The following is a 16,112-nucleotide window of genomic DNA, read 5'->3' as shown; positions in this document are numbered from 1 at the left end:
ACTCGGTAGGCAGGGAAGCCGGATAAGTATATATTAAATTGTGACTGTGTAACAAGCAGTTACAAGTTCCATGTAATAACTTTCAGATTACCGTTCATTGCAACAAATAGCCAAGTAACGTTAGCCCACAACAGCATGATTTGTCTCTTTAGGACTTGTCTGTGAATGTCTACAGCGGTGGGTTTCTGCTGTTTATACTGTCACTATAATTATGTTTGTCTTTAGGCCATATATAGAAGAGGATATAACATTTTAGAATAGCCTACATATGTAAAGTACTTCAAAGTAATTTAGACACAGACATAATTACAGAACAGCCACAGTATTTAATATGTAATTTAATATACCCCTGCCATCATTAACACTAATACAAACGTGTAATAGTTTTGTACAAAATGGGAACATTAATCCTTGCAATGAGATGGTAAAACAAGAACACAAAAAAACAGTGAATTATCTGACAGCTTTAGTTATTTTTCGGATTACAATTTTTCATCCCAATCCTGTCTAGTGAAAAACTTGTATCTCCAGATGTGTGGATGTTTGAATGTTTTTGATAAACTGAGGGATTCTTAAGCTAAATACACTCTTTAAAAAGCCTCATAGGATTAACTGGAAAATGCATTGTCACAAAGCAGAAAGCGGCTGTTTTTATCTGAGCTCATGAAAAGTTATGGTTATACATACTGTACATACACATTAATGCAGTAGTAATAAAAAAAATTCACAATAGTAAAACACAGACAGGGAACATTTCATTGCTCAACGAGTGCTAATACTTTTCATTAGTAATTTTACTTCAATAAAGGGAATTTGTATAGACATACGCTTACACGTTTAGACACGGAGCCTTCTTCAGAGCCTGTCTATTGTGATGTGAGCCAATTAAACAGGTGAAAGTTAGTATTTTGTCCTCCTTGATTTTGAAATCTGGGATGTATAACATATCAGATCATATCATATTTCAGATAAACGGACTGAAGATGACATTTGGACATCATCGTTGGACCAACGTGATGTCAATCATGTATTCTGCTGGCTGTTGATTCGTAACAAGCTAAGGGAGGTTATCCTCCCTTGAAGCGTCATTTGACATATTTTGGCCAGTCGCAGACGAGCGTGAAAAAAATGAAATGCATTGAGTTGATATAAGAGGTCCCGCTCTAACGGAGGACGGAGGGTGCTTGTCCTCCTCTACCTATCATGATGCCCACAACCACTTCACTAACACAGGCTGCCCTGCAGGTGTTGCTGTTCAGGCATTTTAATCAGGATTTGAATAATGGATTTTTTCCAAAGAAGAAAGAAAAAATGATTTTATAAACGATACTGAGATTTGGTAATGGTTTAACTAAGACCAATAACCCGTTTGTATATTTTGACCTCCCTGTTGCGCCCCAAAAAATAGAGAAGGAGCATCATCTTCTGCCGCATTGGACCAGTCTCCACTGTCTGGAGCAGTTGCTTTGGAGCTGACAATGCCTTCGAAGGTTGCAGTTGCCTCCTCACACTCAACATTCTTGGGTCTTGTAGGAATCTATAAGTGGAATAACAGAATAACAGTCTGTTAGTGGTCATTGATGGACAGCAAGGTCCTAAACTTGTATACACAAATCCGGGGGAAGTAAACAAGTCGCCATTACTGCGGTGGCGTCTCCCTACAATAAAGTGCCCGTTTGAATGCAAGTTGTCCTAAGAGGTGTACAATTTGCTACTTTTACCTTTACCCTCTATGCAACATTACTTTTGACAACGATGTCTAGGAATTGGGGAAGAACCTGAGCTGTTCTCAGCTGCCTGATGTTAGCCTAACATGGAGAAATAAGAAACGTCAGCTAAGTTAACACTGCTTAGATAACGTTATTTAACGATATCAGTGGGCTAAGACACTGTCTAGGGCAGGGGTCAGCAACCTTTACTATCTAAAGAGGCATTTTAGTCAAGAAAACATTGAGGGGAAAAAAATAGGAGATTTCAAGAATAAAGTCATAATATTACGAGAATAAAGTCATAACTTTACGAGAAAAAAAGTCGTAATATTATGAGAATAAAGTCATAACTTTACGAGAAAAAAAGAAACAACACGTAAAATTACTACTTTATAATATTATGACTTTATTTTCATAATACTACAACTTTTTTCTCTTAAACTTATGACTTTATTCTCATAATATTACGACTTTATTATCGTAATATTATGACTTAAAGGTCACCTATTATGCAAAATGCACTTTTCCATGTCTTTTGAACATCAATATCTGTCCCCAGTGTGTCTATAGGCCACCATAGTATCATAAAAGACCATCCTCTCTCTTTTTCTCCTCCTCCGTTTGTCCGGAAATGGGTGCAGAAAAAAAAATCGCTTTTTTTCCTTCTCTTCTGACGTCATTAGAGAAATGCAAGCCATGTAAGGGTTTCCTGGTCGAACCAGAGAGAACCTTCAGTAGCTGACCCCGCCCCACAGCGCGTCACTGTCTCTCCTCCTCAACCTAACTTGAGCAAAGTCTGCAAGAACCAGCAGAACAGGCTTCATGTACTCCCATCATCTAAATATAACATGTTCTTTCACAAAGGCTTTATGTAATTACACTGTTTAAACAGATGATATTTATATATTATATATATTTGATGTCATGCATGTAGCAGAGTACAGGTAGTAAATAGTGACTTGTAAGCAACACAACACATTTCTGTTTCACAGTCAAACTTTATTTGAGTTGACAGATGACAATATTAATTATTCACAGCATTTGTAATCATCTCACCTGTTAGTTAGTTATGATGACATGGTACAGGAGAAAGTCTTTCAGCTCTGGTAAACTATGGTAAGCTAAGCTCCGGTGGTCTGTAGTCATGGTAACACAGAGACAGCTACTATTGTAAATAATATACCATTACTCTGATCTTCCATACATTTATCTTTTAGCAGAAATAATGAACTGACTACTGTTTCACATCTTCTATTTTCCACCCTGATGGTCGCTGTGTTTACACACCGTCTCATAGCGGTAGCATGTAGCTCTGTATCTCCCATCTGCTCTCAGCTGTCTGCTCTCCTCTGGGATGATTCTGTCGGTCATTTCTCACAGATGGATCTGTAAAGACAGACGTAAAACAGAGTGTATGTTTACGGTTTACAGAGTTGATGCATGAGGTAAACACTGAGTTAACTAACAGAGCTATAAATAGTATTATTTACCTGAGAGAAACCGTCAGGAAAACCTGGAATCTGGACCGCAGATGTTCATCATGTGTCGCCGATTTCTGATCAGATTCCTCCGGTAACGTGCGCTGGGTGAAGTTTCTGGTTTATAAACTTTAAAGTGGTTTATAAGCTCTATTCTAGCTGCCTCTCCCTCCACTCCCCTCTCTCCACTCCTCTCTCTCTCCAGAGCTTCTCCGGGAGGGAGGGGGAGGGTGACGCTGTTGTTGTTGAGGAAGTTTGATTGACAGAAAACGCTGACCAATCAGAGCAGAGTGGGAGGAGACAGGCTGTGAATCAGTGGTTTTCAGACAGAGGCTGAATTAGGCTCTGAGGCAGGCAGACTCAGGCTGCAGTATGAGAAGAATAAAGGGTTTTTTGAACATTGCAGCATGTAAACATGTTCTAGTGCAACATTAAAATACATCTATGAACCTGGAAATGAGCATAATATGTGACCTTTAATTCTCGAAATCTCAGATTTACTTTTTTTTCCTCAATGTGGTCCTAATGCTCCGTCGTACCGTCGTACCATAGACCTACAACAATGATAAATAAAAATGAAAATGTAAACAAAAAAACAGTTATTCATTTCCCTTTTTAAAAATCCACAGGGAGCCACTGAAGAGGGGCTAAAGAGCCGCATGTGGTTCCGGAGCCGCAGGTTGCTGACCCCTGGTCTAGGGGCTGTGTTGGTCCCCACAGAATAAATGAACTCTGTCAATTAACTGTGGCATTATTGTGAAATATAACATTAGTTGCTCTAACTAGGGCAACCTAATGACCACAAACTAAACATCATTTGGTCGGCATCACAAACAGAACACGTACAAAGTGTCTGCTAACTCTGTTAACTGGTGACTCTCAGCCAAATGCAGCATGGTTGCTTGTAGACACATTCAGCTGAAAATGAGAGTAGAGTCACTATGACTTGCCACCGCAGTAATGGCAATAACACACAAAGCGGTCGCCGGATTCGTCTATAACTCACACCAATTTGATATATTGAAATTTGTTAAGTTGTAAAGATGGATGCAAGCCTTATGAATAAATGCGGGTAAACTGTGGATAAGAGTTGTGTAAATTGTAAAAATATGACACACAATTGACAGTTTCATTGGTCAGTTTAAACAGAGAAATTATCACAACTACCATAACTCACATGATGCTTCAATCACAACATCATTTGATTGGGCACAATCTATAACACTGCCAAATTCTTACCTGGTTGCACACAGCTTTTCCATAGCGTACAAAAGTGGCAAAGTGCTCGCAGTTGAGAGTAAGCAGGTGATATTGGAAATCCTGACCAAGAAGGGCATCGCGCCGTCGTCTTATATCCTCAGATGCTGATGGTGTGAAGGCGTGGCGGTTGTTACTGATCAAGACGTGGACTCCTTTCGGGACGGGCACCTCTCTAAGTGGCATTCTGCGGATCTTGGTCATCCCAATTAGAAGGTCACCACATACAGGTAAGAGTGCTTGTATGGAGGTACGTACGTTGTTCATCAGTTTCCCCTCATCTAAAGAATGACACAGTTTACTTTCAGAATGTGCAACAATTTGACAAACAATCTCAGTTTTCAATGTGTATCCTTTAGTTTTTATCCATCCATCCATTATCTGTAACCGCTTATCCCATTCGGGGTCGCGGGGTGGGGGGGGGCTGGAGCCGATCCCAGCTGACATTGGGCGAAGGCGGGGTACACCACATCAGATTTCAATGCCTCCTCAATGCGCATTGAGTGTGTCCACATCTGTACTTAGAGCTGTCCACTTGTGATCCGATCACTGATGACGCATGTTAATACCAGGTCTGAACAGGGCCATAGAGACAGACAACCATCCACGCTCACATTCACACCTACGGGCAATTTAGAGTCAACAATTAACCTGCATGTCTTTGGAATGTGGGAGGAAGCCTTACAGCTGCTTTATAATAAAAAAGACATGAAATTCTCACTTTTTACAATAACATAGCCATTGGTAAAAGCTTGTAGAGCTTCTCGAAGGGTGTTTTATTAGAGAATGGTGCCATATAAATCAAGAGGAAGTCTTACCTTACCTCTACATTTCAAAACATGTAATCAACCAACCAGGTAAAGCTGGCGACTGGCCCCAGGGACCCGTTTCAGAAAGAAGGTTTAACAAACTCTGAGTCTAAGCCTGAGCTCTGAGTTGACTAATCCTGAGGTAGGAAACAAGTTTTTGGTTCCAGAAACAGCTGATCAGGGTCAGTTCAGTCAACTGGGAGTAGGTGGAACATAAAAAGCCATCATCAATGGAGCTCTGATACTAAGACATGACATGCCCTGGATCCCCCGGGAGCCCTAGCACCGGGATCACTTCAAATTGCAAATTTGTTCTCCAAATTTCAGATTATGCACACTATCAACTGAAATGCTCCTCACCAAAAAAAGTACTGCACAATTCATTGTCCTGTACAATACCTCCATAATTCCTACAGGACAACTGAAGCAGGGCTGCACAGTGGTGCTGTGGTCAGCACTGTTGCCTCACAGCAACAGGGTTGCAGGTTCAAATCTGGCTTGGGGCCCTTTTGTGTAAAGTTTGTATGTTCTCCTCGTGTTAGCGATGTCTCAAGCTTCCTCCCAAAGACATACAGGTTAGGTTAATTGTTGACTCTAAATTACCCGTAGGTGTGAATGGTTGTCTGTCTCTATGGTTAAAATTCCAATCCGGCCCCTCCATCCTCCCACTCCGTGGTGGATTGAACTCCGTTTGTAGTCACACTCACAGCTCAATGAAGCACCCTTCTTTAAGGTGGAGGGTATAACGAACTTCCCTCTCTCCGGCAAGAAAATAAATATTAGAAACAGAAACACTGTATTGATCCCCGGGGGGTTATTGAGTTACGCTTTGCTCCTGTTCTAGAATGTAAATATAAATACTATGTAAAAATACAGAAATCATAAGAAAATATAAATAAGAAATATACTGTATATAACAACAGTGCAAATAATAATACTGAAAAATAGGGTCTATGCAAATAACATAAATAAATAAATGTCCTGTATAAATAAATGCAGTGTTAATGCCGGAGTAAACCAGATTATTGCACAGCTGAATTATTGCACTACATTATTCTACTGTTAATTTCAGTATTGGACAGTTGAACATATAATAAATTATAGGGTTATAGCTCCTGATAGGGGTGAAAAATAATAAATATATGTTGTATATATATATACGCACACACGCAGTAATTTACAACAAAATTAACATATGTACCGTTTTCTAGTGTAGATAAGGGTATATTTGATCCTAAATACAATGTATTTACTTTATGTTGTTGACGTCTGTATGACAATAAAGTAGAATAAATTAAATGTCTATGAGTTTGGGCAGTTTACGAGTAAATGTTTGTACCGGTAGTCGCACGGAACTGATATTGGATCGTGTTCCATGACGAAGTCAAAACGGCGTTGAACATCGACATCGGTGCAGGCTCGCTGTTGGAGGGTTTTACACCCCCAACTTCCACTCCCCGTGAATTTGTTTGGATTGGCCCTTAATATGGCGGACCCTCCACGCGAACGTGCAAACGGAGTGGAAGTGGGTAGGGAGAGGGTGTACTGTAGAGGGTGGTTTGGAATTGGGCCTATGTGTCAGCCCTGTGATAATCTGGCGACCTGTCCAGGCTGTACCCTGCCTTCGACTCCAGTCCCCCCCCCCGATAATGGATGAATGGACTACTGAAACATATTCATTACGGACCATTTAGTTTTAAGAAGTTGATATTGTATTGTATTGTATATTCTTTTTCTTTTTCAACTTAAAAAACAAACAAACCTACATCTATCTGTTATGTAATCAATGTAATGTACTAGATGTTGTCCTCACCTGCAACAGCAAAATGGAATACATGTTTATCTTCATCATACACTGCCCAGTGTGAATATCCGATGGGGTAGGAAAATTCTATCAAGTCTCCAAGTTTGGCGGTGGAATTGATTTGTTCAACCTGCATTTATTAAAAAACACAAGACAGTAAACGATAGTAAAAGAAGCACGTTCTGACACATCCCCGCCCTGCTCCACTCCCTATCCAGCCTGAAAACAGGTTCAGCTACATTACATTCAGTTCAGAGAGAATCTCTGTCTCAAATTCTTTAGCAAAGGTAAATGTTGTCATCACAAGTGAAACTTATCACCGTTGTTTTTTTGCAAGTCATGCATTAACAATTTTGATGACATCTAGCTCCTATGGAGGTTGACTGCACATATTCTAAGTTGCTCTGGACAACAGTATCTGCTTAATGAATACAATGTAATATAATGTAATAATACAGGATGTGTTTAACAGGGTTCTTTATAAATTCCTTTAGAAGACAGTTTCACAGTTCCATTGGCTAAAGTCACATTGTTAGATTTGCACATTCTATTATATTACACTGACTAACTAACTTTACATTACATTACCTACAGAATAACAACGTCTGATTTATTAAGAATACAGGTGCTCATGCTATAACATTATGACTGATCATACTCAAAATATTTTGTAATTCCTTTCCATTGCGAAAATTCAGAGCATGTCTTTGCGTTGTTGGTTCTTACCTGCTGCTCATAATCCATAGCTGACTCCTGGTAAGTTAGTGTGAGGACTGTGGTAGCTGTGGTAAAGCAGTTTGCCCTTACAGGGTGTGTTGCGTGGGAATCTGGTTTGGACTGTTTGTTGCTTGGAGGCGAAAGAAAGACAGCTGATTGGCTGAAATGCTGTCTCAACAAGAATATCACATTAAACAAGTTACACTTTAAGACAGTTTATGAAGAACTATAAACACATCAATGTTTTAATTTAACTGTTTTGCTCTTTTTTGAAAATATATTTATAAAAATCTAAATGCATCACTTTTGCTCAACTGTAACTGGGTAAATAACCATACAAATGGTCTATCGCCACTCTTTCCATAGACCAGATTTGGGAAGCTGTTGATTAGTATTTAAGAGTGTGAACTTTTAATAGTAATCTTTATCTTTTATTGATTTTCAAAAAATGTACATTATGAAAGAAGGACGATGGGGAAAAACCGATAAAAACAGACCTGCCAGAAAAAGAAACCTTTGCAGCACCGGTGGACAAGTTAGAGTTTCCCCAAACAGCATGTATCATCTTCAGAGAGAAGCACATGTGTGATAACCTAACACTTAGGGGGTCCAGGACCAAATTGAGCTGTCAGTCTCCACTGACACCCCATTTCTCCCACTCTCATTGTGTAGGCCTACTGTACAGTATGTACCCAGCTGCCATCAAGTGGCCATCATTGTACAATGCACACTTCATTATATTTTGCCTGGAGCTCCAACCACTGCTCCTTTGCTGGAATACTAGCTGGGCCCAGGTTTGTGCATGTCAAATTAATTTATCAGAATGAACACAAATTTGTATGGGCTTTGGTAAAAATTTAAATTTTTGTTCAATTCAATTTATTTATATTTAGCACCAAATCATAACAGAAGTTATCTCAAGACACTTTTAATATAGAGCAGGTCTAGACCACTAATTTAAAGAGACCCAACATTCCCTCATGAGCAAGCACTGGGGCGACAGTGGCAAGAAAAAACTCCCCTATAATGGGTAGAAATTTTGGGCAGAACAGGGCTCTGGGTGGGCAGCCGTCTGCCTCGACCAGTTGGGTTGACAGAGAGAGAGACACAAAGAGAGACAGAGATACACATCACAATAGCTATAATAATAATAATAATAATAATAATAATAATAATAATAATAATATTAAAAGAAATTGGACTAATAACAACAACTAGAATGGCACTCGGAGAGCGCAGACCTCCGCCAAGGTGCCTGACTTTAAAAACAGATCACAGCTCACAGCTGGCGGTACCGTGAGGTGGTCGGCTTATTATTAACACGGTGTGTTTCTGTGGAACGTATCGACGGATGCCTCTCTCATTCAGCAGCCTTGTTATGTTTGTATAACGTTACACTACGTTGTCTCTCATCCCGTCATCTACAGCTTTTTTCTTTCTCACCGCAGACGGCCAGCAGGTCCTGCACCTCAATGTCTCGCCACACATCCACACTCATACCTCTCTGCTCTCAGAAGGGGGCTGGGTCATGCGTCATCAACGCGTCATCAGTTACACTGCGCATGTGTTATACCCTGTGGTCTTAATGCTCAGGCAGATCGGAATCCTCAAAAATATTCCTGAATCCGGATCATGATCCGAATCGCCACCAAAATCTAATGGATTGTTCATTGAGCCACACCCCACCCCTCCGAAAAATGTCATTCAAATCCATAGCGGACTTTTGGAGTAATCCTGCTAACAGACAAACAGACAGACAAACCAACACCGGTGAAAACATAACCTCCTTGGCGGAGGTAATAATAGCAACAATGGATATAATAGAATGACAATAATAATAGCAGTAATAATAATAATAGAAGTATGACTAATGATAATAATAGTAGCAGTGGGTGTCAGCCTCTGGGGAAGAAGCCAAGTTAGTGACATGCATTAATGGGACATGAATAATCTTGAAGTTAAATTTCAACACAAGACCCCTTTAAACATCAGGGCATTATGATTAACTAATCACCACTGCCTATAGTTGAAATGCTGTGTATTGCCACACACTTGGTCTAGGGCAGGGCTGCCCAAAGTGTGGCTCGCGGGCCAAAGTTGGCCCGCCATCAGGTTTGATTTGGCCCGCCAGATGTTAGCAAATTATTATTTTTTTTATTAAAAGACCCAACCGACTTTACTGTCTTTTGGGGGCCGTACCAAACTCGGGTTTATGTTTAGAAGATAGTGGCATCATATGAAACTAGAAAACCTAAGGACTCCATTATACCAATCATATCATGTTAGCTTGTCAGGACGGAGGATAACACTCCAAAGTTGGGCTAAATTTTGGTGGGGAAAAACTGGCATGGCCATTTGTCAAGGTGTCCCTTGACCTCTGACCTCCAGATATGTGACTGAAAATGGGTTCTATGGGTACCCAGGAGTCTCCCCTTTATAGACATGCCCATTTTATAATAATCCTATGCAGTTTTGGGGAAAACATGCAGTTTTTTTAATGCATTATACATGGGAACTTGGGATGCTAGTACCATTTTGCATCTTAACAATACAGGTGTTTAATTTTGGCACGTGGCCCTCCATTGAGTTCCAGTTTTGGCCCTCCAAGGGAAAAGTTTGGGCACCCTTGGTCTAGGGCTTTATAGAGCCAATGCTCCCTTTGCCATGTTGGCCTCAGACATAGATACAGAGTATGATATTCATTCTGGACTTCTCCATTGTGCTGGCTAGGTGCTTGGCAGTGGATGCGGTCTTCAACCTGCATTCATTACAAAACATATGACAGTAAATGATAATTGTTACGTGCCGTGCTGTGTTGCATGTTTGTTGTGTTTTTCTGCCCTTTCCTCTGTCTCCTCAGGTGCTGCCCTCCTCCCTCCCTGTGCAGCTGCATTGGATGAAGGTACGCAGCCTGCAGCTGACATCAGTAGTCAGGGCGGAGTATATAACAGCAGGAAAACTGAGGAGAAGTTGCCCAGTGCCAAGCTGCAGTATCTGAGACTGTGTGTTCCGTGGTTGCGTCAGTGGTTGACGGGTGTGCGCGTCGAAGTCGACAAACTTTTGGGTGTATGAGTTTGTTCGCTGTCACTGTGGAGCAGTAGTGTTAAATCGTTTTACTCCCTGGATGTTCGCTGTCTGTACCTACGGGTTGTTTTTTCGCTGCACTTTTTAGGCTGTAGCTTTAATTTGAGTGTTTTAATATTGGTTATTGTCGTTTTTTATTTAATTACTTAATTACCTCACGCTTTCTGTTAGAAAGTAGTTTTCAGTTGGTGTTTGTTCATTTTTTTTTCATATTTTTGTTAGTAAATTGTATAATTATTTTTTGCACACGATCCTGTTGCCAGCCTCTCTCATTCCTGGGTTTACAAATTTATTTTGTTACTCCCTCCATCCCCTGGACCTCAAATGGAAGGGAACGTAACAATAATAAAAAATAAGCAGTTTCTGACACGTCCCCGTCCTGCTCCACGCCCTATCCAGCCTGGAAGCAGGTTTAGCTACATTACATTCAGTTCGGAGAGAATCGCTGTCTCATGTTCTTTAGTAAAGGTTAATACTGGTCATTGTCAGCATAAGTAAAACTGATCACCGTTGTTTGTTTGTAAGTCATGCATTAAGAATTTGAATGACATCTAGCTCTTGTTCCTATAGAGGTTGACTGCACTTATTCTAAGTTGCACTGGACAAAAGTATCTGCTTAATGAATGCAATGTAATATAATGGAATAATGCTAGGGCCAATGTTCCCTTTGTCCGGTTGGCCTCAGACATATATACAGGGTGTGATATTCCTTCTGGACTTCTCCATCCTGCTGGCAGGGTGCCCATTGTCTGCAGCACAGTCTCTCCTCAGCCAGTACCAGTGTAAAATACCACGTGAAACACTGTGTTATGTCTGTGGCACTGTGAACAACTGTGCAGGCTCTCTTGAATAGGGTATGTGGGTTATCCTGAATGTTGACGTAGAGGTGTTGGTAACACTTTATAATACAGCCTGCGACTGACAGTGTAAGTACAGAGCTGTAGGTGTAGTCAGGGCTGGACTGGGACAAAAAATCAGCCATGGCATTTTGGCCCAGACCAGCCCTGGTCACCGGCCATTTGTGCTGTGTGTACCACGTTTTGTTGAAGGCTCTGTTCGATTAAATACCTTCAAATGTGGTTGTTTTGCATACTTGCCAATCTTGAAACCTCAAAAATAGGGAGAATTTCGCAAATCCGTTGGCGCTGCGCTGTTATGTATCACCATAATGAATCTCCTAGAGAACCTGATATGGAGAGGAGAAAAGAAATGGGCCGATTTAACTGTTTTATGGGCCAAAAAAACAAAAAGGAAGACAAACGTCGGCCCAAAAGGACGTCGGCCAACCGGGAAAATGCCCGGTATGCCAGATGGCCAGTCCAGCCCTGCGTGTAGGTCCTCTTAACTTATGGTGTTAAATCGCTGCAGGAATCAGTACATATAAAGTACTTTTCTACTGCTACTTCCTTGTTGTGTAAACCTGCGCCCATGCGACTGTGGTGTAGTTCGTTTACAGCCTGTCGTTAGCTTTTTACGGCCAAATACCAACATGGCGACAGCCAAAATGCTGAACATGATGCTTAAAAACGGTAGTCAACAAACCAATGGGTGACGTCACAGTGACTACGTCCACTTTTTATACACAGTCTATGAGTGTATCCCACCACACAGCAGCTTTTAGGCCTTTTGTTGTTGTTTGTAAGCAGACAGAACTGACAAGGAGGCACCTTCAGGCAATACAAAGTCGATGGAGAGCGACAAATTGTTTTCCCCTCCGGTGTGGGCGGGACTTAATTGCGCTCTGTCTCTATAGTTACTCTCTTCATTACTGTTGTGTACTGTAATCAGAAAATTGAAGAAAAAAAATTTATTTCAGGAAATATACTACACATTATCTTAGCATTATTAGAAAAATGAAGGGCTGAGACTGAGATTCTCACTGCCATAAATACTCAGAAAAAATACATTTCAGTAACTACTGTAGTTTTCCAGCAGTAAACATCACATACAACTAAATACAATCTCACCTACGCAGCTAGAGGGAGCCCTTCACCCAAGACAGCACAGAGGCCAGAACACAAGCAGAGAAAGACAGTTAGTAGTGCATAATATGTAGTAACTAGAAAATTTCGCAAGAAATTTTGACCAGCGTGCTTGGTGCTGGGGGGGGGGTGTGAGGACCATAGTGAGGTTATAAGAAGGGGGATGATAGGCCCAATAAAGTCCAAAGTCTAGTGACCCGTTTAAACTTTGAATAATTTTTCTACGTTAAAGTATGGCGACTCTGAATGGCCCTAAAGACGAGTGTTTTTGAGCTCTCTTCATGTCAATTTGCCATTCATTCCTATGGAGCAAATAAATCGCGCGATTTTTTCAGGAGCTGCTGAGATTTCTTTCGATAACAGTGACACCAGCCTTCTCGTACACTGGGACAGCCTTCATGTTGAGAAGCAGGGTGAACACCTTAATGGGATTGTGGACTTGGTCTTTCTTGTACCACAGGTACACCGCGTCCCCTTTGGTCCCCTCGCTCAGGTTAACACTCACTGGCGTGTATTTTTGCTGCTGAAGGGCATGATACTCAGCATCATCAGTGGAGACATTCAGATCACTGAGTGCACGCCCGGGGTCGGTGGTCTGACGGTACCAGATGAAGACATCGGATCCTCCTGCACCCTTGTTAGTATCTTCATCCACACGGATGTAACCATTCTTTAAGTAGTCGGAATCTGCTCCGTAGGAATCAGTGACAGTGACATCACAGATGTAGGTTCTCTTCTCTCTCTTCAACCAGGCGTGGATCCAGTTCCCTCCAGCCTTGCGGTTCAGATCACAGGCCAGTCTCTCCAAGTCATTCCGAAACTTCACGGCTTCACTATCTGCATTTGTAGAGACCTCAATGTCCACTATGGGAGTATAATACTCTCCGGACCCTCTGAAGTACCAAAGGTAGACACAGTCCCCTTTTGCTCCAGCATTGAGATTTTTATCGATCTTTTTGTACCCTGCATTGATCAATCCAGCAGCCATGTCATTGTTGAATGTAACTTGGAGCTTGGTGATTGGTACTGACCCACGTTTGTACTAAATGTAGATGTCCTTTCCCCCTACACCCTTGTTCAGATCAATATCGATTCTCGTGAAGCCTTGGTGTTGGAGCTTATTTTTGCCTGTTCTAAAAATGGTGTATTGGAATAATTCCGCATACTGGGGTCCCTAAACAGTTTTAGAATTATATAAATTGGGTATCACTGTAAAGCTGAGACTCTTGTGGATCCAATGAGCCTAACTGTATTCATGTGTGATGATGTTAGTCCCCATTTTGAAACTTGGCCTCACTGTGTAAAATGACTTGTGGTGACCTCTAGGATAATCACAGCCTCATGAAACTTTACAGCCACAAACTAGAGACCTGGAGCATTCAGAGCATGGATGGCTTTCCTAGCTAGGTTTACAATAAGGAGGTTTCTGCAGGATTGGCAGGTCATCCAAGATGGGATAAGTATTCTAATAGGCAGCCTTGGCACTCAGGAAAGGAGGCAGTTCAGGGTAATCTGTCTGTAGAATATAGAATAGTTCTTGTTTCTTCACCTGAGGGGCTGTAATCTAGAAATAGGTCAAGGATTTACAGGATAGTTGGAGTAGGTAAGAACCAGTGTGTGTGTTGGTGAGTGTGATTGAAGACAGAGCTCCGGCTTTGGTGAGGAGGAGTTGCACACCTGTCCTTGACCGTCACCTAAACGTGACCTGGTAGAGAAGACGCATTTCCTCTTGCACTGAGGGTGTGTGTGTGTGAGTGTATTCTGATCACTGGCAAGAAGGTCGTACTCTATATCCTATACTGGATTGGCACTCAGTGTGATCTGGTGGACGGGGTACGATTGTCTGTGGACCACTGAAAGGAATAAATGAGTTCTGAAACAATAGTTGCTTGAATAAGTATACTATTGTGTACGAAACAGCGTGATGGAGTGAGGTGCTAAATAAGCATTGGAATAAGACACTCTTGAGATAAAGGAGTGTCAGGAAGAAATTACTAAATTAGCAATTGGGCAGGTGAGAAGAGGGAGAAAAGAAACTACAACTAGAATTAGATTTCTATGATACAGGCACACTTATAATATACTTACACAATCAGTGCACACACACACGCACACACACACACACACACACACACACTTACACAATTAGTGCACACAGACACACACACTTACACAATCAGTTCACACAAAGACACACACACACGCCCACACATGTTCCCATGAGAAAGAAGTATTAAGAAAAAAATGATTTTCTTGAGACACACCTTCTCCTAAAAGTCCTGCCAAGCACACAGTTATCTATTTTACTCAAAGCAGGCGTGACTTACACAGAACTGTCAAAACACTAAATGGGAACCCCTGTGGGCATGTGCATGTGTGTTAAAGTTTATGATTTCACCTTCATGATGGCACAGATTTTTGCAGTAATTGAAGTTTTTTGCAGACATTTAGCTACAAACTGATTATTTTGGTGCTATATATTTATTAGGGCCCGAGCACGAAAGTGCCAGGACCCAACGGTGTCCTGGCACGAAGTGCGAGGAAACCTATTGTTTTTCTAAAGATTATTAGGGCCCGAGCACGAAAGTGCCAGGACCCCAACGGTGTCCTGGCACGAAAGTGCAAGGAAACCTATTGTTTTTCTAAGTATTATTATTTTTCCGCTGGGAGATCGCCTTTTTGGGACCTTTCCCATCCCCAAAAACTCACCAAAAGTGGAATATGCGTCAGAACTGGTGGGAAATTCAAAGTTCTGTATTGATTGGGCTCGGGTGTCGCCAGCGGGCGAGATAGCGCCCCCTAATGTAGGCAGTTTTTCAGGGAAAGTTTCTTCGATCTTCACGAAATTCAAGTATGTAATTGCATACGTCTTGAAGTTCGTGTGAAATATTTTTGAGATTTTTTTGGCGAACAGGAAGTCAGCCATGTTGGACTTCCTGCGTGATTTTAAAATTTACGAACACATGTTTGAAGACTTTAGGATGCACAAAAACTCATGAAACTTTACACGCACATCCAAACTCATAATTACTTTGATTTAGTGGTGAAATTTTGCTTGGGCGTGGCATGTTGGCTCTCTAGCGCCCCCTTATGTCTTTTAGATTTTGCACATACCTTGAGGTACTCGAAAACTCATGAAACTTGGCAAAATGATGGACACCTGTGAACTTTATGTAAATGTACAGTTATTGGGTTCAGCATGTTTAGCCAGCTCTATAGCGCCCCCTAACGCGTGGAAGGCCATAGTTTGGTCAAAGTTGATCCTATATTCA

General features: G+C 41.3%; 1 protein-coding gene across 1 annotated transcript; it reads right to left on the bottom strand.

Annotated features, from left to right (window-relative positions):
* Positions 1-310: 310 nt before the first annotated feature.
* On the bottom strand, positions 311-7,880 carry LOC141772204 (phospholipase A and acyltransferase 2). Its single transcript, XM_074642962.1, has 4 exons — positions 7,784-7,880; positions 7,067-7,187; positions 4,427-4,725; positions 311-1,537 (listed from the first exon to the last, which is right to left on the bottom strand). Exons 1-4 carry the CDS (start codon positions 7,799-7,801, stop codon positions 1,352-1,354), a joined length of 624 nt encoding a protein of 207 aa, XP_074499063.1. The 5' UTR covers positions 7,802-7,880; the 3' UTR covers positions 311-1,351.
* Positions 7,881-16,112: the final 8,232 nt, after the last annotated feature.

Source organism: Sebastes fasciatus, chromosome 8 (genome assembly GCF_043250625.1).
Source record: "Sebastes fasciatus isolate fSebFas1 chromosome 8, fSebFas1.pri, whole genome shotgun sequence".
Classification (NCBI taxonomy): Eukaryota; Metazoa; Chordata; class Actinopteri; order Perciformes; family Sebastidae; genus Sebastes; species Sebastes fasciatus.
This window is presented reverse-complemented; position numbering and strand designations above follow the sequence as displayed.